Here is a 27,772-nt window from a genome sequence, read left to right as displayed (position 1 = left end):
GAACTCATTTGTTTTAGCTAGAAAAAGACTCTGCATATCTATTATCTACACTAATCTTTTAAAAGTGTGTAATACAAAAACAATTATGTTAATCCTTGATTTAAAATGTCATACCAACAAACTTATGATATATTGCAACCATTTTATTAATATGAAGCAACGAGATAAATCCTTTAACAGGAATACTGATTGACTACCATGATTGTGGATTGATACTTTGATGCAGTATCAGACTTGCTTGAAATTATGTGTGAATTACTTTCACTTCCACATGTATAAAACATATATTTCACTGTTTGAAAGAACAGCACACAGCCATGCACCTCCTCTTTCTGGTTTAAATGCATGTAAATACCTTCATGTACGTTGGAATTTTCATGGCTCAAGGACTTCATAATACATGAACAACTTTTCAGTACACTATTTCTGCTCCGTCATTTCTTTTTTTCTTTTTTTTTAACTGAACGGGGTGGGGAAAGCCATACTGTGGTAGAAAAGACCTTTTTGCAAGGTCTCTTCTGGAAAAATGTTTGAGAATACAATTTTAGTCCTATAATGACTGTAATCAAGATCATCCTACAAGGACATGAAGGTAGATTCACTCTCCTGGAGAGTTTCTGATCTTATTAAGAATATCACAAGGGGAAAAAATAGTATAAACACATCCTGGCAGCAGACTCTCCTAGAGAGATATTTTGAACATATTTCAATCCTAGAATGACTGTAATGAAGATGACATGACAATTGAAATCATTTTGCTAAAGAAGCTTGTGTCTGAAGACACAATGTAATTAAATGCTGTTATAATTTTTTATGTTTTGTGAAAATATTAGAGGCCATGGAAGCAGAAAAATGTAGTACTATAACAAAGAATAAGGAAACACTTATAAAGAATAAACACTTAACACGTAAAAATTTTAAATGGTATCTAATAAATTTTCATGTCAAATCTTTTAACTAAACATATAAAAATTTTAAATGGCAATGAATAAATCTTCATGTCAGATCATTTAACAAAATCCACAAATAGATTATAAAAATTGAACAATCATAAATGTCTTATGTATAAAGTTTTAAGGGAAAGTTTAAATTTCTACATTATTTTGTTTAATCAAATATTTGAGGAATTTTAAGTCCTGCTGAGAAGCAGTTGATATATTTCTAAAATAATTCAGTTATGAAAATATCACAATTAAAGTTTGGCATAGTAGCATTCCGCAATCCTCAATCATCCACAAATGTTAACCGTCCAGGCCCTTCGTTCTTCATCCATCTCCTGTATCTCTTCCATCTGGGATCATTTGCCAATTTTTTCTTTAGTTCTTCCTCTTGTTCCTGTTTATAAACCTGTAAGTATAAATCACATTAAATGACTTTATCACCCAAAAGGAAATATTTGTTATTACCTTTATGGCATATTTACATTTTTCAAATATAACTTTAGTAAAAGTTTCCTATGAATGTAGTGGTTTGTCCTCTGAAGACCATACATCTAAGGATACTAAGCAGTTAAGCACTTTAACACTTGGTGTTAAATTAAAAAAACAAAAACCAAAAAATCATGTACAAGAATTTAGTTAATTTTTGTCACTGATTTCTATACTTGGGAATACATTCTTTTCCTCACTGAAATCATATATCAGCTAAGTTTCAAGGGTTTTAACATTCTCTCTCTCTACAACTAATGTCCAATCTTAAAGAATCACACTTCATTTCTTTAATATGGTACTCTGAAAATTTAACTGATGACTTGCAGTATTTGTTGATCCTAACCAAGGAACAAAATGACCTTATATATAATCTGTCTCCAAATTCAAAGATAATTATAGGTTTTTCAAAATATTTCATCAAGGTTCCTGAAGAGAGTTAAACAATGTAGGTGAAGGACAAAGAAAATTCTCTCTGTAACATCTTAAAATTTCAGGTGAAGCTAAATTGACAAGTTTTCATAACCAGTTTCATCAAGTTTTAGGCAGAAATGACCTTACTTCCAAATTTTAGGAAGTAACGACAAAGATCACCTCATATAATAACAGACAATTCAGCCCAGGTTAGCCCATGAAAGATACAGTTTTGTGAGCTGGGCTGCTTACCCTACTTTAAAAAGAAAACTTTTCAAGTAATTTAGAAGCAAAATAGTATGTTACCTTAAATTTTTATGTTATTTACAAGCAGGCTAACTATATCTACTTGTAAAAATATTCTTGCAATTCATAGTAAGTTACTTAAATATAATTCAGACTGGAACTCTACTTTCAGTAAAATCTATTTAGGTATCCTAAATATATAAACCTATATATACCACCATATATAAAAAGGAATGTCTATGAAACTAAAAAAATAAATATATTAAGATTCCTTAAGATTTTACTGTGCTATATTTTTTGTTTTGTTTCTTTAAAATAAACTCTACCCGGACGTGGGGCTCAAACTCATGACCCGCAAGATCAAGAGTCACATGCTCTACCGACTGAGCCAGCCAAGAGTCACATGCTCTACCGACCCCATCACTGTATTTTATTCTTATATTTAATATATTAGCCTATTAATTTTACCTCAAACCTGAAATAATACTATTATGATGAGATTAATAGTTCCTTTAAGTTAGCTAAGCAGCTGATCACCTCAAGGTAACTAGTGTAGCTGACAATTATAGAATATAACATTTATTAAATTGCCCAAAGTTTAGAGACATTAAAAAAAAAGTAACTTTTCATACATATGTTATTATACAGAAGATTCTATCCTCATATATTTTGAAATGAACTTATTTCAACAAAATTTCCATGTCTTATTCCCTCCCTGTTTTGTTTTTGTTTTTTTAATCTCTGTAGCTAAGTTTACATGACTGAAAGAAAATTTGGAGAAGAACAAATTTTACTTAAAGCAATTAACAGAAAGTTGTTGACACCCCTGCAAACATACATACTATCCCACTGCAGTTTAACACAACAAATTAGACCAATCTTAAGATTTTCAACATGAGTCAACGTATTTGAAGTTTATCTTTTAAGAAAAATTGCAGGTTAAAAACCCACTGTCCCACTACCAAATACAGTCACACTTTCATTAAAAATAGTATCTTTATTCATTACTTAAATCTTGGATTTCAGAAACTGGAGTGCACTTCTGTGATCTGATCCCTTCTCATACACCAAATTTTAACTTCTTGGGTAAAATGACACAAAAATCCCAGTAATTACTCACCTCATAATTCTCCTTTATCCAGAGCTCTCGTTTAAGAAAAGTTTCTTTTTGATGGTCTTCTAGACTATCAAACTGAGACTTCGACATCTTCATGGATTTACGTATGATATATAGTCTTTCTTCTTCCCCATATTCTTTGCCTTTGATGTTAAAATTATAAATCCACCGGCAATACCAGACTATATATGAGCACAGGTGAAAAGGTGCTAAGAGAATTTGAAATAGGAGAAGATCACATATCTGGGGTTTCTGATAGCCTCCTTTTATATCTATTTTACTTTTTATAATGTTTTTTATGATGTTCTCCTCCTCGTCACGAATTTCCTCTTTGGACTTTTTGTTTCTGCCCTTCTCTTTGGCTTTTCTGAGTAACCCCTGCTGCTTGGCAATCTCCATGGCTTGGATGCGGTATTTGGGCACTGTGGCTAGGTAGCTGATTGCCTTGTCATAGCTGTTCCACCAGCTGAAAAACTGAAATATTTAACAAAGAAAAATAGATCATTTTTACTATCAAAATGCATCTTGATGAACAGCATCCCCCCACCGCACCCAAAATCATGCTGATTAAAAATAGGGACCTCAGGGGTACCTGGCTGGCTCAGTTAGTAGAGCATGCAACTCTTGATCTTGGGTCATGAATTTAAGTGCCATATTCAGCATAGAGCTTACTTAAAAAAATAAATAAATAAAATAGGTACCTCAATAATTCTCTGTAAATAAAAGATAAAATTAAACAATGCCCACATGTACATGGGACCTAAGGCTGGATGGATAAATCAGGTAAGCTCTGAGCTGCTTCAGAAAGCCATTAATTCAGACAGGAGATACCCAAGATTAGGGGATAAATGGAATCATACCATACCTGTGAATTCACAGCTACCATTTGGCTTTCCCTAGATCACTATTAAGAAATCTCTTCCTCTCTCTTTTTTTTTAAGACTGTGAGACTGTGATCTACATTCTGGGGGAAGAGCTAAATGGCAAAACTAGCCAGTGAGAAACTTGTTTAAAAAAAGAAAAATAAAAAAAAAAAAAAAAAAAAAAAAAAAAAAAAGAAAAATCTGGGGATCCCTGGGTGGCTCAACAGTTTAGCGCCTGCCTTCAGCCCAGGTGTGATCTTGGAGTCCCAGGATCGGGTCCCACAAAGGGCTCCCTGCATGGGGCCTGCTTCTCCCTCTGCCTGTGTCTCTGCCTCTCTCTGTGTGTCTCTCATGAATAAATAAATAAAATCTTAAAAAAAAAAAAAGAAAAAAGAAAAATCGGGCAGCCTGGGTGGCTCAGCCATTTAGCGCTGCCTTTGGCCCAGGGCCTGATCCTGGAGACCCGGGATTGAGTCCCACATCAGGCTCCCTGCATGGGGCCTGCTTCTCCCTCTGCCTGTGTCTCTGCCTCTCTCTCTCTCTCTGTGTGTCTTTCATGAATAAATAAATAAAATCTTAAAAAAAAAAAAATCACAAGATACAGACTCAGGCAATTATATTCATTCCATCTCTTTCTTAAACAGTCTCAATATAACACAGTAATGCTCAATCATCTTCTGAAGTAAAAGATTCCAATATATTTGACTCTTATTTGACTAGAAAACACATAACTTATTTCACAAATATACAGTTTTGCTAGTTGTCAGAAAAAAGTCCTATTCCTTACATTTCCACACATTTCATTTGCTATTTTACTGAATGAATATTGCAGTTACACAATAATATTATGAAATATTATAGTAGCAATCTATTACAACTAGGGGAGAGAATGTTACCAGGGTATTACATTATCTAAAACAGAAAGGTAGGGATCCCTGGGTGGCTCAGCAGTTTAGTGCCTGCCTTTGGCCCAGGGCGCGATCCTGGAGACCCAGGATCGAATCCCACGTCAGGCTCCTGGTGCATGGAGCCTGCTTCTCCCTCTGCCTATGTCTCTGCCTCCCTCATTCTCTCTCTCACTGTGTGGCTATCATAAATAAATAAAATAAAATTTAAAATAAAATAAAATAAAATAAAATAAAATAAAATAAAATAAAATAGAAAGGTAAAATTATCCTTGCTTTCCCCTTTGAAAGGAAAATACTTCTGCAAAAGCAGATTCCTTTAAAGTCCACAACCTTACTTTTCAATAATAATTTTTTTGGCCTTATAAAGTAAATGTCATTTCTGGGAATTAAACTGAAGAAGCACTTTTCATTCTAGCAAATTGCTTCATTCTAGTCACTTGACATGTTCTTTTCCTCTAAAAAAAGACATGAGGGCCGCCCCGGTGGCTCAGCGGTTTAGCGCTGCCGTCAGCCCAGGGTGTGATCCTAGAGACCCGGGATCGAGTTCCACATCGGGCTCCCTGCATGGAGCCTGCTTCTCCCTTGCCTGTGTCTCTGCCACGCTCGCTCTCTCTCTGTGTCTCTGCCACGCTCTGTGTGTGTGTGTGTGTGTGTGTGTGTGTGTGTGTCTCATTAATGAATAAATAAAATCTTAAAAAAAAAGTTCAGGTTTTCCCCAAATTTAATGGGAAATCATTGAAAAGTCCTGCAAAAGTAATGATAATATCAGGTTAGAAGAGAAATACTCTAATAGGAGCAATGAGAAAAATATCTGTTGTTGGGTTTTCTTATTATATAATGACATTTATCATCAATTTCTTGGATTTCCCACTAAGATTCATTATTAATGAAGTTGGTTGAATATTTTTCTACTCTAAAAAAATTAGTCTCAACTACAGGTAAAATTTTATAAAAAGGTACTTCTAATTCAGTTTTAGTGACCAGCACTAGGCAATGTGCACTTAAGCACACACATGTAGACAGACACACACCTCCATCAATACACACCTGAAACACTGAAATAGCACATACACTGACCAAAATCACAATTCTAACATCCACTTTAGGGGCTAAGCGCCTGCTGTAGTAGTGGTAGTAATGGCTATAGTACTCTTCTGGGTGATCCAGCATGTAGTCATAATCTTTTCGTGTTTCTTCATCCTGTAAAATAAGATACCCAATTTCATAGGATAGTTCATAAAATGGCCTTAGTTTATAACTTAAGTCAAACAATTTTATAACCATGTAAGATTAATGTGAATAAAAGAAACTATCAAAATCAAAAAATTCCCCACCACTCTTCAAAAGCACACATAAATTTGTTTCTAGAACTTTAATATAAGGTATAAGCATAATAAAAGTAATCTCCCCAAATTCTTAAGTGTGTTAGTCCTCCTGGAAAAAGAAAAACATTTTAATAACAACCAGGCCATTTTAGCCAGTGTTATGGTGCTAATGAGGATACTGTGTTCTTGTAACTTCAGAACATGTTATACCTACTCTCGATAATTGTTGAAAGAACAAATGTTTATCTCTATTACAGATATTCACAATCATTTTCCAGCCTTGTGCAGAAAGTTTTCTGTTGAAAGCAATGATTAAGACAATAAAAAGCAGACGAAGCCAGTCTGTGTCTATAAAAAAGAATTATGCTCCTCTCAAAAAACTACTGATGCAGTATAACGATGAAAGTTTAACTCTGTGACTTCAAGTGATATTTTTAGCCTCTCTGAGCCTCATTCTTCCTCATTTGTAAAACGAGATAATATCTGCTCTAATTTTACAGTGTTTTGACTATCAAATGACATTATACAAAAACACATTACAAATATATAATACATATTATAAAACTATTATAACATACTGTTACAGCCCAGTTCATAAATAACGTAACATACACATCTTTCTTAAGCATACAAACATGTTGAAGAAAAATCTCGGCATTTTGAAAAGCTGCTCTGAGTCTAAAGTTGCAAATTCTTAACTAAAAGCATTTCAAAATCTTAGCTAGTGCTTTCCTACTGCACAAGGAGACCCCTGGAGTCCTCCAATATGCAGTTTCTTAGATTTAAAATAGGTTTGTTAATGACAAAATTTCCTCTGTACCCATTAAATCATATATTTTCTATTAAGAAATCTGAATTTGTGGGGTGGCGCAGTCAGTTAAGCACCTGACTCCTGGTTTTGGCTCAAGTCATGATCTCAGGGACCTAATATGGAGCTCCGCACTCAGCATGGAGTCCGCTTGTTCCTCTCTTTCTGTTCCTTCCCCTGCGTGCTCACTCTCTCTCTCATAAATAAATAATCTTAAAAAAAAATAATTCTGAATCTGAGCACACTCTCAGTGACAATTCTCTTAGATTTAGTACATTCAAAATATTTTTAAACTCTGACTAGAATTTGAAACTAGATAAACTAGTATCTAGTAGAATTAGATGTAAATATATTTAAAGTCTATTCCATAGCACTATATGGAGGGCCACTATGAGAACTGTTATAAAGGAGGGCCGAGTTCAGGCTCTCATCATTTTCAAATTTACTCCCTGAATGTCTTTTTCTGTCAAAAAAAATTTTCTTGGGGCAATTGCCACACACCTCAATTGCCAATCCCTTATTCTTTCTATAAGCCATTATCATATTTTAGAGCTCTAACCTAAAGATGGTAAAACTTTATAGGTCATACAGAGTTCTGAAGACTTGAAGACTAAAGCTCCATCTTTTGCTGTATCTCATTTTGGGTACTTCAAGACATCTTTTAAGTTTTTTTTCTATTCCCCCTCCAGTTTTTGCCTTTTGGACTAATTTTATTTTATTTTTTTAAGATTTTATTTATTTATTCATGAGAGACACACACAGAGAGAGAGGCAGAGACACAGGCAGAGGGAGAAGCAGGCTCCATGCAGGGATGCAGGGAGCCTGACGTGGGACTCGATCCTGGATCTCCAGGATCACGCCCTGGACCTAAGGCAGCGCTAAACCACTGAGCCAACGGCTGCCCTGGACTAATTTTATAGAAATGTTCTGCCTTTGGCCTGAAATCTTTGACTTTTAATTTGGCCTCCCAATCTTGGCAGATGCCCTTTGAAATGTATTTCTTCAAATATGATTCTTCTCCTTGCTCCAACTAGATTACAGGTAATTTTGAAGCTAACTGCCATACTGAGATCAGATTCCTAAAACCTCCAGCATCATTATCTATACAGAGCCCTGTGCCAGCCTGACTGTACTCCTGGTTAAAGTATACAGCAAGATTTTGAGTGTCATTGAAATCTGCTACGTGAATGTCATGGATCCAATAGCTATTATCCTTCCTTCTTTTTCTCTTCTCTAAGTCACAATCCATAGAATCCAGATATCCCTATTCAAACATTTCACCCAGATCTTCCACCAGGGTCACCATCTTCTCACTGGTTCCTACACGTGTGACTTACTTCATTGAGTCTTAAGCTCCTCTAACAGGATGGTCAACTAATGTTCCAGCAACCAGCCACTCCAAAATCTGTACCTTGTGTCTGGCCTCTCTACTGCAACCAGGGTCCTCTAAGGAGTCCTCAAACTAAATAATTCTCACAGAAGGTTTCAGGATCAAGTCTGACTTCTCTTAGGGTGGTTTTCTTTTCCTTGGGGTCACAATAAATTTATGTTCCTGTCATGATTAAAGACAAGAAAGTGGGCAGCCCCGGTGGCGCAGCGGTTTAGCGCTGCCTGCAGCTCAGGGCGTGATCCTGGAGACCATGGATCAAGTCCCACGTCAGGCTCTCTGCATGGAGCCTGCTTCTCCCTCTGCCTGTGTCTCTGCCTCTCATTCTCTCTCTGTGTCTCTATGAATAAATAAAAAATCAAGAAAGAAAGAAAGAAAGAAAGAAAGAAAGAAGAAAGAAAGAAAGAAAGAAAGAAAGAAAGAAAGAAAGAAAGAGAAAGAAAGAAAGAAAGAAAGAAAGAAAGAAAGAAAGAAAGAAAAGAAAGAAGAAAGAAAGAAAGAAAGAAAGAAAGAAAGAAAGAAAGGAAGAAAGAAAGAAAGAAAGAGAAAGAAAGAGAGAGGGAAAAGAAAAGAAAGAAAAGAAAAGAAAGAAAAGAAAAGAAAGAAAAGAAAAGAAAAAAAAGAAAAGAAAAGAAAAGAAAAGAAAAGAAAAGAAAAGAAAAGAAAAGAAAAGAAAAGAAAAGAAAAGAAAGACAAGAAAGTATGGCCACCTCCTGTTATAGCATTTAATCTTTACTCGGGTATACAGCTTTCTCTATAGAATGAAGAAAATTATTTTAAGTTGAGGCATGCATAATACTCTTTGGAAGGTGTTCAGGGTTGGCACAAATTGGAGAGTTAGTTCTCAACAGTCTAAATCAAAATCTTACTCTCTGGTAACATACAAAGTTAAGAATTAACCTAGTAAGAACACAAGGATACCAGGAATATTAGCAAAAAAGAAAAGACCAGAGAACTGGACCCAATTGAGAGCTACAGGTATATACTTATTTGAAAACCATTATACTTATTTTTTCTTCTACCCAACTTGAACTCAGGTACTCCCAGAATTTTTTCTTCATCTTCAATGCTTCCCCATGGCTAATACAGAAAGTTAAAATTTCTTTGGCATGAAACAAGACCTTCATAACTAGTCCACTCTTAACTAGCAACACCTCATTACTTGCCCCTCTTTTGCCCCATAGCAAACATCAGATAGTAATTTTTGCAATTTGGTGTGTTCTTCTGGTACAGCACACTCTTTCATACCTATGTCTGAACATATAATTAATTTTCTCTACCTCAAATACCCATCCCTTTCTTCCAAACCCACAATTCATCCTTTAGGATACAAATATTACTGCTCCAGAGTTAGACCACTCTTATTACACATGTACCTATTTATTATAGCACTTATCACATTGTAATCATGTTTTTTCATTTCCTTGAATGAGAACTTCTGGAAGTAGGTAGGGTAACTGACATATTAATCTCTGTATATCCAAGGCCTACCACAGTGCCTGGCATTCAGTAAAAGTCATTTTAAAAATGAGTAAAATTTTGTAACGGTTCTCCCTCGATATAAACATCCCTTGTGCCCTACGGGTCTCTAATCTCATCAGGAACGCTGGATGGGTGATTATTTTACAAAACCTTTGGTTTAGCAGAAATGACTGTTTGATTTCATGGCTTATGAAAACATGCTACTGTGGCTAAAACGGCTTAAACCTTAAAACAGTTTAATGTCTTACCTTTCAATAAGGTAGTACTTTTTCTTTCAGCAATTTTGTGGATCTTAAGGTCCCAGGGTCAGGAGATTCCAACTTCTTTCCAAAACCAAAACCTTTATACTTGTTTCTTCCTCCTCTCTGTCCTGAGCCTCGACAAGCAGGGCAATAAGCTCCTTGTTTCTAATCTCTACAGGAAAAAATGGTGCTTCTGCTGGTGTCCATTCCATTCCCAATCCTCTTGGGCACATGCAGGAGGACTGGAACATAACCACCAATATCTAGATCAAAAGTGAACAAGAGGAAACCCACAAGCAAAGAAAGCACTGAATCCTTCCTTCTCTTATGAAAATGATCATTCTCCCCCCTCCCCAGAGGCAAAAATATATTCTGTTCTTGCCCTTGAAAGAAATAATGAATTGTTTGATCTCAATATACATAAGTTGCAATAATTTGATATTGCAGCCACTTTTACATTAAAAATTTTTAGTTACACAGATAGTAGAAACCAACGGTTTTAGGATGTTAAAAGCCAGGAATCAATAATATATGAAAACGTAATAATATTTTGTTCATTTTCTTTTTTAAATTCTTTATTTAAATTCAATTTAGTTAGCATATACTGTATTATTAGTTTCAGGGGTAGAATTTAGTGATTCATCAGTTGCATATAACACCCAGTGCTCATTATATCTAGTGCCTTCCTTAATGCCCATCATCCAATTACCTCATCCCCCCCACCCACCTCTCCTTTAGCAACCCTAGAGGGTTTGTTTCCTATACTTAAGAGTCTCTTATGGTTTGCCTCCCTCTCTGTTTTTATATTATTTTATTTTTCCTTCCCTTCCCCTATGTTCCTCTGTTTTGTTTTTCTAATTCTACATACAAGTGAAATCACATATTTGTCTTTCTCGGACTTATTTCACTTAGCACAATACCCTCGAGTTCCATCACTGCGAATGGCAAGATTTCATTCTTTTTGATGGTTAAGTAATATTCCATTGTGTGTGTATGTGTGTTTGTATGTGTGTGTACACATACGTTTTCTTTATCCATTCATTTGTTGATGAACATCTGGGCTTTTTCCATATTTTGGCTATTGTGGACAATTGCTGCTATAAACATTGAGGTGCAGGTGCCCCTTCAAATCACTGTATCCTTTGGATAAATACCTAGTAGTGCAATGGCTGGGCTGTAACGTAGCTCTATATTGAACTTTTTGAAGAACCTATGTACTGTTTTCCAAAGTGGTTAGACCAGTTTGCATTTCCACCAATAGCATGAGGGTTGTACCCCTTTGTCTGCATCCTCACCAACATCTGTTGTTTCCTGAGTTGTTAATTTTAGCCATGCTGACTGGTATGAGGTGGTATCTCATTGTGGTTTTGATTTGTATTTCTCAGATGCTGAGTGATGTTGAGCATGTTTTTCATGTGTCTATTGTCCATTTGTATGTTTCCTTTGGAAAAATGTCTGCTCATCTCTTCTGCCCATTTCTTGACTGGATTTTTTTGTTTTTTGGGGTGTTGAGTTTGACAAGTTCTTTATAGATTTTGGATCCTAGCCCTTTATCGGATAAGACATTTGCAAGTATCTTCTCCCATTCCATAGGTTGCCTTTTAGTTCTGTTGACAAATTCCTTTGCTGTACAAAAGCTTTTTATCTTGATAAAGTCTCAATAGTTCATTTTCCTTTTGTTTCTCTTGCCTTTGGAGATGTGTCTAGTAATAAGCTGCTGTGGCCAAGGTCAAAGAGGTCACTGCCTGCATTCTCCTCTAGGATTCTAATGGATTCCTATCTCATATTTAGGTCTTTCATCCATTTCGAGTCTATTTTTGTGTTAAGAAAATGGTCCATTTGTCCCAAAACCATTTGTTAAACTTTTTTCCATTGGATATTTTTTCCTGCTTTGTCAAAGATTAGTTGACCATAGAGCTGAGGGTTCTCTATGCTATTGATCTATGTATCTGTTTTTATGCCAGTACCATACTGTCTTGATGATTACAGCTTTGTAATACACCTTGAAGTCCAGAATGTGATGCCTCCTGCTTTTCTTTTCTTTTTCAGTATTACTTTGGCTATTTGGGGTCTTTTCTGGTTCCCTACAAATTTTAGGATTGTTTGTTCCAGTTGTGAAAAATGTTGATGGTGTTTTGATAGGGATTGCACTGAATGTATAGACTGATCTAGGTAGCATAGACATTTTAACAATATTTGTCTTTCCAATCCATGAGTGTGGAAAGGTTTTCCATTTCTCTGTGTTCTCTTCAATTTCTTTCATGAGTATTTTTTTTTTTAAAGACTTTATCCATTTATTCATGAGAGACACAGAGAGAGAGAGAGGCAGATACACAGGCAGAGGGAGAAGAAGCAGGCTCCAGGCAGGGAGCCTGATGTGGGACTCAATCCCGGGACTCCAGGATCACGCCCTGGGCTGAAGGCAGGCACTAAACCACTGAGCCACCCAGGGATCCCTCTTTCATGAGTATTCTATAGTTTTCTGAGTATAGATCCTTTGCCTCTTTGGTTAGGCTAATCCCTAGGTATCTTATGCGTTTTGGTACAATTGTAAATGGGACTGATTCCTTGATTTCTCTTTTTTTTCTGCCTCAGTGTATAGAAATGCAACTGATTTCTGTACATTGATTTTATATCCTGCAATTTTGATGAATTCCTGTATGAGTTCTAGTAATTTTTGGGTGGAGTCTTGGGTTTTCCACATAGAATACCATGTCATCTATGAAGAGTGACTGTTTGACTTCCTCTTTGCTGATTTGGATGCCTTTTATTTCTTTTTGTTTTCTGTACAAAAAAAACAGATTTCCAGTACAATGTTGAACACCAGTGGCGAGAGCGGACATCCTTGTCATGTTCCTGTGACCTTATGGGAGAAGCTCTCAGTTTTTCTCTGTTAAGGATGATATTTGCTGTTAGTTTTTTGTATACGGATTTTATGATACTGAGATATGTTCCCTCTATCCCTACACAGTGGAGAGTTTTTAACAAGAAAGGATGCTGTATTTTGTCAAATGCTTCTTCTGCATCTATTGAGAAGATCATACAGTTCTTGTTCTTTATTTTAGTGATGTGGTGTTATCACACTGATTGATTTGTGAACATTGAACTACCATTGCACTTCAGGAATAAATCCCACCTGGTCATATTGAATAATCCTTTTTTTTCTTAAAGATTTTATTTATTTATTCATAAGAGAGACTTAGAGAGAGGCAGTGAGATAGGCAGAGGGAGAAACAGGCTGCCTGGGAGAAGCTTGATATGGGACTCAATCCCAGGACCCTGGGATCATGACCTGAGCTGCAGGTAGACACTCAAACACTGAGCCACCCAGGCATCCCAAATAATCCTTTTAATGTACTGTTGGAAAATAATAATAATAATAATGTACTATTGGATCCTATTAGCTGATACCAGGGTGAGAATTTTTGCATCCATGTTCACCAGGGATATTGGTCTGTTATTCTCCTTTTCAGTGGGGTCCTTGTGTTGTTTTGGGATTAAAATAATGCTGGCCTCACAGAATGAGTTTGGAGGTTTTCATTCCATTTCTATTTTTTGAAAGAGTTTCAGAAGAACAGCTATTAAATTTTTCTTTAAATGTTTGATAGAATTCTGCTGGAAGACCATCCAGCCCTGGACTCTTACTTGTTGGGAGATTTCTGATTACTACTTCAATTTCTTTGCTGGTTATGGGTATGTTCAGATTTTCTATTTCTTCCTGATTCGGTTTTGATAGTTTTTATGTTTCTTAGGAATGCATCCATTTTTTCCAGATTGCCTACTTTGTTAGCATACTATATGCCAACTTGCTCATAATATTCTCTGATAATTGTATTTCTTAGGTGTTGGTTATGATATCTCCTCTTTCATTTATGATTTTATTTATTTGGGCCCTTTTTCTTTTCTTTTTGGTAAGTCTGGCTAGCGGTTTATCAATCTTATTCTTTCAGAGAACCAGGTCCTAGTTTTGTTGATCTGTTCTACTGTTCTTTTGGTTTCTATTTCTATTGATTTCTGCTCTAATCTTTATTATTTCTCTTCTGTTGGATTTAGGCTTTATTTGCTGTTCTTTTTCCTTTAAGGTTTTTTATTTTAGACAGAAAGAGAACAACCGTGTGAGCAGGGGGAGGGGCATAGAAAGAAGAAGGGGGAGAGTAGCAGACTCATCCCTGAGTGGTAAGCCTGATGTTTGACCCCAGGACCCAGATCATGACCTAAGCTGAGATCAAGAATCAGCTGCTTAGCTGATTGAGCCACCCACTGCCCTATTTACTGTTCTTTTTTCAGCTCCTTTTTCAGGTGGTGTATTTGAGACTTTTCTTGTTTCTTAAGAAAGGCCTTTACTGTTATATATTTCCTTCTTGGACCACTTTTGCTGCATCTCAAAGGTTCTAAATTGTTTTCTGAAAGTGTTTTCACTTTAATCTGCTTCCATGTATTTTTTAAATTCCTTAATTTCCTGGTTGACCCATTCATTAAGTAGGATGCTCCTTAACCTCCATGTATTTGTAGTCCTTTCAAATTTTTTTCTTGTGGTTGACTTCTAGTTTTAAAGCATTGTGGTCTGAAAATATGCATGGTATAATCTCTATCTTTTTGTACTAGTTGAGACCTGATGTATGGCCCAGTATGTGATCTATTCTAGAAAATGTTCCATATGTACTTAAAAGGAATGTGTATTCTGTTGCTTTAGGATGGGATATTCTGAATATATCTGGTCCAGTGTGTCATTCAAAACCCTGTTATTATCAACAAGTTTCTTTAATTTTGCTATTAACTGGTTTATATATTTGGCTGCTCCCAAGTTAGGGGCATACATATGTACAACTGTTAATCTTCTTGTCTGGTAGACCCCTTTATTTTAATACAGTGCCCTTCTTCATCTCTCATTATAGTCTTTGGTTTAAAATCTAGTTTGTCTGAGATAATGATGATTACTCCAGCTTTCTTTTGATGTCCACTGGCATGATAAATGGTTCTTCACTTCTTCACTTTTTTTCAATCTGGAGGTGTCTTTAGGGTATAAAATGTGTCTCTTGTAAACAGCTTATCAATGGGTCTTGTTTTTTAATCCCTTCTGATACCCTATGTCTTTTGATTGGAGCATTTAGTCTATTTACCTTCAAGATAAATATTGAAAGATATGAATTTAGTGCCATTGTATTCCCCATAAAGTTGATGTTCCTGTATACTGTCTCCATTCCTTTCTGGTCTTTGTTACTTTCGGGGTCTCTCTTCACTTAAAAGATCCCCTTTAATATTTCTTGTGGGGCTGGTTTAGTGTTCACAAATTCCTTTAAGTTTTTGTCTTGGAAACTCTTTATCTCTCCTATTCTGAATGACAGCCTTGCTGGATAAAGTATTCTTGGCTGCACATTTTTCCCATTTAGCCTGTTGAACAGATCATGCCAGTCCTTTCTGGCCTGCCATGTCTCTGTGGACAGGTCTGCTGCCAGCCTTATGTTTCTATCCTTGCAGGGTAACAACCTCTTGTCCTGAGGTACTTTCAGAATTTTCTCTTTATCTTTGAAATTTGCAAACTTACTATTTTATGTTGAGGTGTTGACCTATTTTTATTGACTTGGGGGGGGGGGGGAGGTTCTCTGTGCCTCCTGGACTTAAGTGTGTTTCCTTACCCAGATTAGGGAAGTCTCTGCTATAATTTGTTCAAATAAACCTTTGCCCTTCTCTTCCACTCTTCAAATTCTGAGACCCTATTATCCAGATATTGCTTTGCTTTACAGAATCGGTGAGTTCTCTAAGTCTCCCTTCATAATCCAGTAGTTGTCTTTCTTTTTAGCTTCCTTATTTTCCATCATTTTACCTTCTATATCACTCACTTTCTCTTCTGCTTCATTCATCCTTTTTATAGCCTCCATTTGGGACTGCATCTCAGTAATAGCATTTTTCATTGCAGCCTGACTAGACTTTAGTTCTTTTATTTCTATAGTAAGGGATTCTCTAGTGTCTTCTATGCTTTTTCCAAGCCCACTAGTATCTTTATAATCGTTGTTTTAAATTCTAGTTCAGACATCTTACTTATATCCATATTGATTAAATCCCTAGCAGTGAGTACTACCTCCTGTCCTTTCTTTTGGGGTGAATTTCTCCATTTTATCATTTTTGTCCAGAAAAGAAAAGAAAGAGAAAAAACAATAACAACAGGAAAAAAAAAAAAAGTAAACCAGAAAAAAAAAACAAAAACAAAACAAGAAACAAAACACTAGATCCTAGGTGTGTTTTGGTCTGCTTGTTAAAAGAAACTAGATCCCGATATAAGAGAGAAAGAAAACATATACACACACACACACACACATATATACAAAAAAATACAATGAAAAGAAATATATATATAATGCATATAAAAAATGAATTAAAAAAGAATAGAAAAAAAACTGAAAAAATAATACTGGAAAAGACTAAAGAATAAAAAAAAAAAAAAAAAGAAAAAAACCATGAATGCTATATACTGTTTTCCCCAAGAGCTGAAGCTTTGTAGCCCTCTATGATCAGTAAACTGGGTGCAAGCCACTTGCTCGTGCTGGTCTTCTGGGGGAGGGGCCTGTTGCACTGATTCTCAAGTACTCTTCCATAGTGGAAATGCATCTGTTGCCGGGGGAAGGGCTCAGTGTAAGACACTCTGCGTCCCACGATGTGGTGGTGTTTTGCTCCCTGAAGGATTTCAGCACCAATCAGTGGAAAGAAACTGGCAGTGCCCTCTCTCTAGCCCTGGAGTTTAAAGTTCACACCAGTGAGCTCTCACAGAAAAGCAGTTTAATCACTCTTTTCTCCCTTGCTTCTGTCTAAACTCTGTGTTCACCCAGGCTGTGACCAAGCGTTTTTATCTCAGGCACACCACTGAGTTTCAGAACTCAAATTTTACAGACTCCTGCTGAATAGGCCTGTGCTTTCCTCCCTCCACGCTTCTGCCTTTTGCTAGACCCTGCCAGAGGAGCAGTCATGTGACTCTGCAGCAGTTCCTAGTTTATGGCAACCCAGAGCACAAAGCTGGTGCCTAGACTCACTGTTTTCAGCCAGCTTCTCCACTCTTGTGCCTGGGAAGTCTGCCACACTTGGGCATCCCTGTTCCTCTTATGATCCCAGGGATCCCGATACCAAGCTGTCCCATCTGGGATTCCGGCCCACTTTGCCGCCTGTGCACCTTTAAGCCAGAGATGTACCCCACTGTAGCAGACTTCTAGAAGTTCTGATTTTGTGCTCTGCTGCTTATAATACTTTGTGGTGACCTCCTTAAGCAGGCTCCCTCCCCTCCACTGTATCCCGTGATATACCCCAGATTCAAGTATCCTCACCTCCTACCTTCCAAAAAGTGGTTGCTTTTCTATTTGCAGAATTGCAGCATTTCTTTTCTCAGATCTCCCAACTGATTTTGCAGACGTTCAGGATGATTTGATATCTAGCTATATTTGAGGGAGTAGACAAACTTGGGGCCCCCTAATCCTCTGCTCTAATTCTATTTTGTTCATTCTTAAAAATATGTATTAATCCCATTGGGGCACCTGGGTGGCACAGCCAGTTGAGTGGTTTTGGCTCAGTTCATGATCTTAGGATTGTGGGATCAGGTCCCATGTCGGGCTCAGTACAGAGTCTGCTTGGGACTCTCTTTCCCTCTCTCCATCAAAAAAAAAAAAAAATCTTTATCTTTTTTATATATATCCTATTTTAAAAGAAATATACATATACAAATAATCCTTTAAAAAAAAAAAAAAACGTAGGGCAGCCCCGGTGGTGCAGCAGTTTGGCGCTGCCTGCAGCCTGGGGTATGATCCTGGAGACCCGGGATCGAGTCCCACATCAGGCTCCCTGCGCGGAGTCTGCTTATCCCTCTGTCTGTGTCTCTGCCTCTCTCTCTCTGTGTCTATGAATAAATAAATAAAATCTTAAAAAAAAAAAACATAAAATAACATCTGTTTCCCTAAATTTTTTTCTAGGCCACTACATCCTACTAAAAGAGGAAGAAAATTAACTATCAGTTTTATTTCTCTTCTTGTTCCTTTCCCCCTAGTCACTAGTACAATTGTCTTCTCATATGTCTTCTGTCTACATGTGGCCTCAACAACTTCCATGATTTGCAGTGTCACCTAAACACACAGATTTGCTTTTCCTGTGTCCTCCTATTTTCAAATATCTCCTAATCATTTCCTAAATGTTACATAAATATCCCAGAATAAACATGCTCAAAACCCAAATCTATCCGTCTGTATCTCAGTTAATAGTATAGTATCACCGTCTACTCGGTTACTTGAGTTTTTAGAAACCTTAGTTATTTCCAATTCAGCGAATAATTATGCAGGGCATTAATGCCTTCTGCTGGACTCAAAGGAGGATAAAAAGATGAATAAGATAATGTTCTGGTCTCAAGAACTCTCCCTTCTAGATGAATCTAACAAGCAAGAAAATGGAATTTGATGTGCTGAGGAAAAAGGACTAACTCTGCCTGAGATCAAGGTAATGGGATCCAGAGCAGAGAAGACGGGAGTACTGGATCTTAAAAAGTACGATGTAGTAAAACTTATTCCAAGCAAAGGTAACAGCAAGTGTTAAGATACAGAAGCATCAACGAATAGGATGGATTCATTGGAACTTGAGCACTAGGGAAATTTAAGAAGAAAGGTGTAGTAAGTGTGGCCAGGAAGACTGGTTTGGATAAGAACTATAGAGAGGATCTTATAAGCCTGCTAAAGTGATAGTGTTATTGTCTGTGCTACTCAAAAACGAAATGTTTTAAAGTATGAGAACAATAACACTGAGTAAATGTGTTTATTTTTGAAAGTTAACTCTGATAATATTGTAAAGAATGGAATGACGGAGAAAGATTTTAGAGACTAAGAAGTAGAATAATTAGGAGTTTAAGAACCAATCACGTTGAGGATTAACAGTGAAGTTTCTAATTACAGTCCCTGTGTGGACCATGTACTCTGACATAAAGAATTAAGGAACAGGGCATCAAGTTTTGAGAAGATGCTGGGAACATGGTGGAAAATTCTGAAATAGGGTGAACAAAATTACTGGAATCTTCTTAATTCCTGGAGCCTCTAAGATTATCTATTCCTGTAGGAGGGGTGTGCCTCTCTAGAGATTGAAGTAATTTGTAGAAAACTAGAATACAAATAATTCTTGTTTACAGAAAGACAAATCGTGTCCGTTGGAATACAACTGATTATTGCCTTATCATATTAGCCAGTTTTACAGGCACGTTAGTGTTCCCTGTTGGACTATGAATGTGTGACACTTTTTCTCTTTTGAATGGGTTTTAATATCTTACTGGTTCCTTCATTAATTAATTAAATAAAACCTAACAGATGTTCATTTTGTGTTTGTGTAAGAGTCATCATTATATCCTTTTTCAAAACATATGCTTTGGGGTACCTGGGTGGCTCTGTTCATTAGCGTCCTACTCTTGATTTTGGCTCAGGTCATGACCTAAGAGTGGTGAGGTCAGCCCCACACCATGCTCTGTGCACAACATGGAATCTGCTTCTCTCCTTCCTCACTCTCTGCCCCTTCCCCACTCCATGGGTGCACACTTTCTCTCAAGTAAATACATAAACGTTAAAAAAAAAAAAGTATGCTTTAATAAACATAGCAAGATTGATTTGCAAAATGTTTAATTTAGGGTAACTGTGCTACAAATGAAACACAACTGAAAATATGAACCTAGGGAACCACACAGATTTTAGAGTTGTCACAGATAGGAATTTCATCAGGAAGAGCTTAAAAAACAAAAAGAAAAGAGTACCCACCCAAAGGAGAGAACTCTAAGGAAAAGGAATGTTTAAGGTGTAGGCAGAAGAAAAGAAGATTATAAAGACTGAAAGGAAATGAGTAGAAAGATTCGAGAAAAAGGAGAGAATAACACTGAGGGAGTTAAGGGAGAGCAGCTTAAACAGCTACATGATCAACAACATCAAATGCCACACAAATAGTGCCAGGAGGGAGAAATAAAGAGCAGCAATTAAATCTGACCTGTCAGACTACAACAGCTTGAAAGAAAAGGAGATCAGGCGAAGACAGCCAACAGTTAAAAAAAAAAAAAAAAAAAAAGGAAGAAAATTTTGACTATAGCCTTAAAAGAAGCAAAATTAAGCGAACTATACTGTAAAATATACCAACTAAGAGGTTTTCAAGTTACCAAAGAGGAATGATGGGATTCCAAAAAATGGCAGAAGGAAATGAATTCAGTCAAGAACCTCCCTGCCTTCCCCAAAACATTCTCAATATTGTTCCCAGAATTTTCCTTCTGAAAGAAACATCTGATTGCATTATTTCTCCATTTTAAAACATCTGGTCAAAAAAAAAAAAAAAAAAAAAAAAAAAACATCTGGTCACTATTCAATACATAAAGTTCAAATTCCTGAACACAGATTAAAGGGTTGTTCATCATCAAATCCCAAACTATGTTCTAGTCTCCTGAAACATTCTCCCTACCATGCATCTGACAGGCTTCTAACCTAGTAGTAGATTAGGTTAATATCTGTGAAGAATGTAATAGGGTGTTTGTGCTGTGAATATCTCAAAATTTTCTTTTATCTGTGATAAATCCACACAAGCTAAATTAAAATCTCAAGTGCTCCGTTTCTGGCCAGAATTATATCAACTCAGTAGTTTCTATGTTAATCAGAAGCTCTGATTGGTTGTTAATAACATCATGTGTCAGGACGTCACAGAATTAAAATTGAACACATTTGGTGTACAGCCAACCTTTGCCTTAAGTGGGGAATAACAGCTGAAATTAAGGTAAAAAAATAAGTAACACTTGTGGATTCACAGCAGAAATAGTGAATGTGGTATATAAAGTACCACACCCTTATTCTGGGCCTGTGGGAGAAATCACTATCAAACACCTCATCTTTCCCACTAAACTCAGACAAGACCTCAAAACCTTTACAAGTGTTCCAGGGAGTCATGACAATCAGAGTTGACAGTGAAATGAAAACTATCTGCCATGAAGCTTACTTAGTTTCACTGTTTATTGGCATCCCATCTGTAATAGAAATTTACGTTTTTTATTCTTTTTATAAATGCCCAATTATTATGAACGACTGATTAATCTGAATAGATGCTGAAAAAGAAAAACAATAATACTAAGAAGCCACAGTTAATTGTTTTTCTCCAAGACAAAGAGTCCTTCATAGAAACATAATAAAAGTGATCACTGGTGGAAAAAACACTCACTATTATAATACCTAACAAAACTACATCTCGTTCCCAGAACAAGTCGTGCCTATTCACGACTCCATGTTTTTGTTGATCAACTTTTCCCTCTACCAGAAATGTCCCTTCATTGTCAACATTTTGGCAACTGTTCTAAATCCAGATCAAAGAGTATATTCTTCTCCAATCCCCAGAGAAGAAATAATTGTATCCTCTCAGTGCTGTAATATAATCTACACATATCTTTATTGTATAACTTAAATAAATAATAACCAAACAGTAAGTATCTGTCTCCTTGTTTATGTTAAAGGCAAGAACTGTGCCTTCTTCATTGTTACGGCTTCCTCCCCAGCACCTACCTCAGTACCAGTTACAAAAAGGACTGAATTGAATAGAATAAACTAGAAAAGAATAATGAACAGTAACATAAAAGGGCAGGTTATTCAGAATGCCCCCTTATGCCAAATTCTTCGTTAAGTCCTAAAGCCCTGCTACACATCAATCAGACTGATAAAAAGAAACTGAAGTGTTCTTGTGGCTGACTTCCCCTGCCAAGACAAGGCTAGAGTAGTAAAAGGCTCTTGCCACGTATCTCTTACCCTATCAGATAACCTTGATGCCAGTAATACTGCAAGACCTTTTGTGTTCTCCTTTTGTGATTTTGCAAAATGCTGTCAAATTCTATTTTCCCATGCTCAAATGTTCAAAGTGCATTCTTTCCACCTGCTCCCGCATCTGTTCCCTCATCTGTTTATTTCTATGCCATCCTTATTTCATCTACTTCATGCAACTCTTATCTATATTAGTGTTCTCACTTAAGAAACAGAATTTCTCCTTAAAAAATAGAAGCGCAACTTTTCTCTCATGTGGGAATTTTTCATTGATAGCCATCCAATCTACTTTATCTGTGCCACTCTTTAAACCTACAACTAATGTAGGGTAAAATGCCAAAATAGGCTTCCCATAACAATGTCAAAATGTCAGAAATCCACTGAATCTATCTCCAGATACCAGTTTTCATTTAACAAACATTCATTATCTGATGTGCCAGACACTGGGCTAGGTGCCATGGATATACAAACAAGAAGGCAAGGAGATGGTTTAGTGGAGAGGGGAGGCCACTCAGTATTTACAGTGCAGTGTGATAAGTGCTATATCCACATAAAAAGATCCAATGTTGACACAGCAAGTGAGTCCATTTATTTAACTTCCAAAGTCCATGAATTCCCTGAATCCCCAGTAGTCAAATATAGTAAATACTATTTCATTGTCTTAACTTTGCTTGTATTATGAAGCCAATGTAAGTGTGTGAAATCATAATAGTCTGAAGTCCTGCTGAGAACTGTAATTTTAAGTTGAGAATATAAACTAAGCATGACTTGATGAAAGCATCCGACCATGGCCTTCGCCTTCCATTATTACCCATCCTTCTTCCTCTAGTTTTCCTCAATCTCTCGATGCAGGTAGACAGGTAGGATCTGTGACAGTATCTTCTAGTCTTACCAACTGTATTTAAGTCATTAGGGTACTTATTTCTTAACAACCACCATCAACCCCCCCCCCCCAAAGAGGCATTTATTTGACCAAGACAACCTCAGACTCATAAATCTACTATATTTTACAAATATAAATTCCCATTTTGGTGATGTACATATTACCAACATTCAGAGCTCCTTGGTTATTAGAAGTTTTCATGAACACCACTATAAGGTTAATACAGATTCTTAATCACATACATTAAAAATATTGAGACTTAAACTAATAAGAGAAATTAAAAGGTCATCAAAAAATTATGGGGGGAGGGGGGACCTCGGTGGCACAGTCGGTAGAGCCTCTACTCTTGGTTTTGGCTCAGGTTGTGATCTCAGGGTGGTGAGATCGAGCCCCGTGTTGGGGCTCAGGATCTGTGCTCAGGGTAGAGTGCTGGAGATTCTTTCTCTCCCTGTCCCTCTGTCCCTCCCTACCCCACACGTGGGCACGGGCACACTCTCTGTTATCTCCGTCTCTAAAATAAATAAATAAATCTTTTTAAAAAAATTAATGAGGGAAGGAAAAAAAAGACTCCTAGCTCAGGTGCACTTACAGCTCAATTATTTCAGATTTCAAAACAGGAACAATTTCTGTTAGATACACTGTTTCAGAGATGGAACCTGTGCATTTTAGGAAACAAACAGAAAATCAGCTGCTTCTTCCATATGCCAGGAATAAGGAAGACAGTCTTCCCAAGTCCATCCCTCCTTTTCAGCAGGCTCTGTAGAGAAGTACACCTTTCTGGGACGCCTGGGTGGCTCAGCGGTGGAGCATCTGCCTTCAGCCCAGGGCGTGATCCCAGGATCTGGGATCGAGTCCCACGTCGGGGTCCTTGCAGGAAGCCTACTTCTCCCTCTGCCTGTGTCTCTGCCTCTCTCTCTCTCTGTGTGTCTCATGAATAAATAAATAAAACCTGGAACCTTAAAAAAGAGAGAGAGAGAGAGAGAGAAGTACACCTTTCATAGGGTTTACTGCTATTCTTTATGGAGAAAAATATAGTGTGTAACAAAAATAGCAAACAAATGAAGTGGACCTATGTAGGCATCTGCTACCTCCATGAGACGGTATGTGGAATTCTATATAGGCTTCTGCATCTCCTCTTTATTCCAGAGCCACTGGAGCTCATCAACCTCTCCCACTATTCTATGTGACCTGCTCTCAGCCAAGGCCATGTGGGCCTCTTGCCCTCATTCCAGCCTGCAGATATAATTCAAGTAAAGCAGTGGTTACATTCTCATTGCCTCAAGGGGATAATTTGGAAGGCTGAGGCTGTCCAAATTGGATGACCCCAGTTCATTAAATCTTTGCATTACCCAGAAATGAAATCTCTGGAAGCTTACTCCCAGTTTTCCATTATGACAGAAATAAAATCTGACCACCCTGTTTGTTTTTAATAACTTCCACATATAGCAAATCAAAGTCCTTTTCCTTATTCCAGGAGAATGCAATGAAGTCCAAAAAGGAAAGTTTCTGGAAGTGTTCCACCTAGAAATCCATCTCTGTAACTTTTAAATAGCTTTCATGGAGCTCAGCTAGGTCTGATTTTCAAGGGTCCAAACCATCCCCAGACATTCCTTTGCTTTGACAGTTACACCGCATGGGGTGAGGAAACCACAAGCACATTCTCTTGCTCCCTCCTCCATCGGTGTAACTCCAATTCTTGTTTCCTGTTTGGAGACATTTGTAGTACCACAAACCTCTTGCTGGAATCAAAATTAAAAAATTACTTTCTCCAGGCGTCCCAGTTGTTAACTGCCCAAAAGTGGACAAATGATTTTACCGAGCTTTTATTAGCTGACAAATCAGCACTAAAACTTTAGGGGCAGAAACTTTTAGAGGCAACCATTCATCAAATCAGCCTCCAAATTGGTCTCTTCAAGAAAATGGCAAGAATAGAGTCTTAGGGTTCCTCCCACCGAGAATTTCTTGTTTCATGTCTTACTAACACACTCACCACTGTCTGCCAAACCTACCCATCTCCAGCCCCAGGAGAAGGCAATAGTTGCCAAGGTTTCTTCTGCCCTCTCTTCTGGAAGTTCTCCAGCCTCCCAGGGCTTCCTTATGTGCCACCAGAGCCTTCTGGCTGCTTGTCTGGTCCACTACATTTCCCTACTGCAGAAGAACAAAGGTTGGGACTTTAAATGCTGAGTTGCCCTGGATGGAGTTCTTTCTCATTTTTCTGAAGTCTTTCCTCAATCACTCTGTATCCTAAATAATAAGCAACTAAACCCTCTGGCAGCCCAGCCCCCACCCATTCTTCAGTCAGCTGCCAAGAAGAAATACAGTCTCACCAACAATAGGGAGAATACAGTGAACTTGGCATATCCATTAATAGGACTCCATGTTATATAAAGTGCTCTGGAAAGCATGGGTGAAGAGCCTTTAACTCTTTTAATTCAGTATTTTCAGCTCTGGAAAACTAATCTGGACAAACAATCCATGGTTAAATTATAGTATACCCATTCAAGGTAGTCCTTAAAAACAGATCACACAGCAACATGGAAAACTTTGCCTGGAAAAAAAAAAAAATGTGACAATCGCTGTCACATTAGCATGATGGGGCCCTTCAAGCAGTAACACATCAACTTATATGGCTTGATTTTTGCAGTAGCCCAAGAAAACGGAACAGGCTACGTCTCCCCATCCCCAAAGGGCTCGATAAAACTTTTGTCAAATGACTACACCTATATTCACAACATTTCTTCCTGGCAGAAAGTCTGAGCCTTGAACCCCAAGTCATTAAGCACCTAATTCCAGGTCTTAGACGGGGGATTTCTCACATGTATTCAATTCTCATGATAACCCTGTGAGGAGGTATCAGGGCTTTAATTCTGCATATGAAGAAACCGCTACTGTGACATATTAAGTCACTATCCAAGGTCACACTGGGGTGTAGGAGCCAAGAGTCAAACATCCGGTCTTCTGACTGCTTGTTCATTGTTCTTCTTAGTGTTTTTCCAGGTCCTTAAACCCGAGCTAAATGCCACATTTATTTTTACTTTTTAAAAAGATTTAACTTATTTATTTAGAGAGAGAAACAGGGTGAGGGGAGAGAGAGAATCCCAAGTAGACTCCCCGCTGAGCACCAGCCGGTCTCCCCACACTGACACTGAGCCCCAGGCCAAAATCACGAGTCCGACGCCCCCCCACGCCCCCACGGGGCCACCCGGACGCCCCTAAATGTCACATTTAATACCATCCCCAGAAATCAAGTTCTTGTCATGTCAGGTTGGCGCCACCGCCGTCATTCGGGATCGGAGGCCTTTCCAATCACCCTGCTTTCCAAGTGTGAGCTGCACGTTTCTTACGCTGTTTTCGCGAAATTGTACGATGCCCAAAGCTTTGCGTAACAAAAAGTGCCGCAAAAAGGAGAGGGCGGTGGGGTCCTCCACGCCCGGAGGGGGCTCCCACCGTGGTTCCTTCGCAGGGCCACGCGGGACGTCGCGAACATCCCAGGGGCGGCGGCGGCGGCGGCGGCGGCCGCGCCCGGAGCCGGGTCTCCGAGAACCTGTCCCCGCCGCCCTCCCGCGTCCCCGGACCTCACCTTCAGAGTCTCGTAGGCGGTCGCCACCAGCAGGAAGGCCTCCTCGGCGCTCTGCGGCGTCCGCCCGGGGCCCTGGTCGCCGGGCTCAGGCCGGTAGCGGTCGGGGTGGTAGCGCCGGGCCAGCTGGCGGTAGGCCCGCGCGATCTCCGCCTTGCCCGCCGCGCGGCTCACGCCCAGCACCTCGTAGCAGTCCCGCGGGCCGCAGTACAGCCCCTCCACCAGGGCGCCCGCGGGCCGCGCCAGCAGCAGCGCCAGCAGCAGCGGCGGCAGCAGCGCCAACCAGCAGCGGCCCGCAGCGCCGGCGGCCCCGCGCCGAGCGAGCGGCGCCGCCATCCCGGCCTCGGCCGCGGCTCCGGCTCCGCCGGCCCAGCCGCCCTCCCGCAGTCCGCGGCGCGCCGGCCTCGGCCGCCCCGACCCAGCTCCACGTCAGCAGGCGGCGCCTCCGCGCAGGCGCACCGCAGCCACTTCCTTCACGACCGTTGCTAGGGGAGCGGACGCCCCCGCCGCCGGCCGCTTCCGGCGTGGGGCTGCCTGCCTTCCGGCCGCGGCGGCCGGGGTCTGTTCTCCCGCGGGTCCGGAGGGGGGCTCAGGGCGCAGGCGCGCGGGCCGCCGTGTCCTGTCCGCCGCGGCCTCCGCAAGCGGGCTTGCCTTTCTTTCTTTTTTTTAGGATTTCATTTATTTATGCATGAGAGACACAGAGAGAGAGAGAGAGAGAGAGACAGGCAGAGGGAGCAGCAGGCTCCGTGCAGGGAGCCCGACGCGGGACTCGATCCCGGGACGCCGGGGTCACGCCCTGGGCTGCAGGCAGACGCTCCACCCCTGAGCCCCCGGCGCCCCGAGCGCTCTCTTCTACGCGGTTCCTTGGCCCGCGGCAATGCGTAGTCTGGCCCTCTTGCCGTCGGATGATCCACGTGAAGATGTGTGCACAGAATTTTAAAGCCGAGGCCCCCGCCCCGGACGCCTTCCTTTCACTGACCCCATGCCTTCTTTCCAAAAGGAAGATGAATTAAAAAAAAAAAAAAAAAAAAAAAAGGAAGATGAATTTAGAGATTCCGGGAGCTGTCTGTCTGCAAGGGACCCTGGAAGTCCACAGCCGTCTAGTTGAGCGATTCTCAACCTCCGCACTGTTGACATCCTGACCCGGTGATCATTTGCCAAGGAAGGACTGTCCTGTGCATTGTAGGGTGGTTAGCAGCGTCTCAGGCCTCTGCGCACTGGGTCACGCTCCAGTCCTGACCATGCAGGACGTCTCCAGATGGCGCTAAAGGTGTTCGGGTGCAGGGTCACCGGCGCAAACACAGGTC

General features: G+C 39.1%; 1 protein-coding gene across 1 annotated transcript; it reads right to left on the bottom strand.

Moving 5' to 3' along the window:
* Positions 1-128: 128 nt before the first annotated feature.
* On the bottom strand, positions 129-26,819 carry DNAJC25 (DnaJ heat shock protein family (Hsp40) member C25). The gene is made up of 4 exons (XM_077912896.1): positions 26,469-26,819; positions 6,023-6,175; positions 3,208-3,678; positions 129-1,347 (listed from the first exon to the last, which is right to left on the bottom strand). Exons 1-4 carry the CDS (start codon positions 26,799-26,801, stop codon positions 1,225-1,227), a joined length of 1,080 nt encoding a protein of 359 aa, XP_077769022.1. The 5' UTR covers positions 26,802-26,819; the 3' UTR covers positions 129-1,224.
* Positions 26,820-27,772: the final 953 nt, after the last annotated feature.

Source organism: Canis aureus, chromosome 10, assembly GCF_053574225.1.
Source record: "Canis aureus isolate CA01 chromosome 10, VMU_Caureus_v.1.0, whole genome shotgun sequence".
In the NCBI taxonomy this organism is placed as follows: Eukaryota; Metazoa; Chordata; class Mammalia; order Carnivora; family Canidae; genus Canis; species Canis aureus.
Note: the sequence above shows the minus strand (reverse complement) of the source record. Positions and strands in the feature narration are given on the sequence as shown.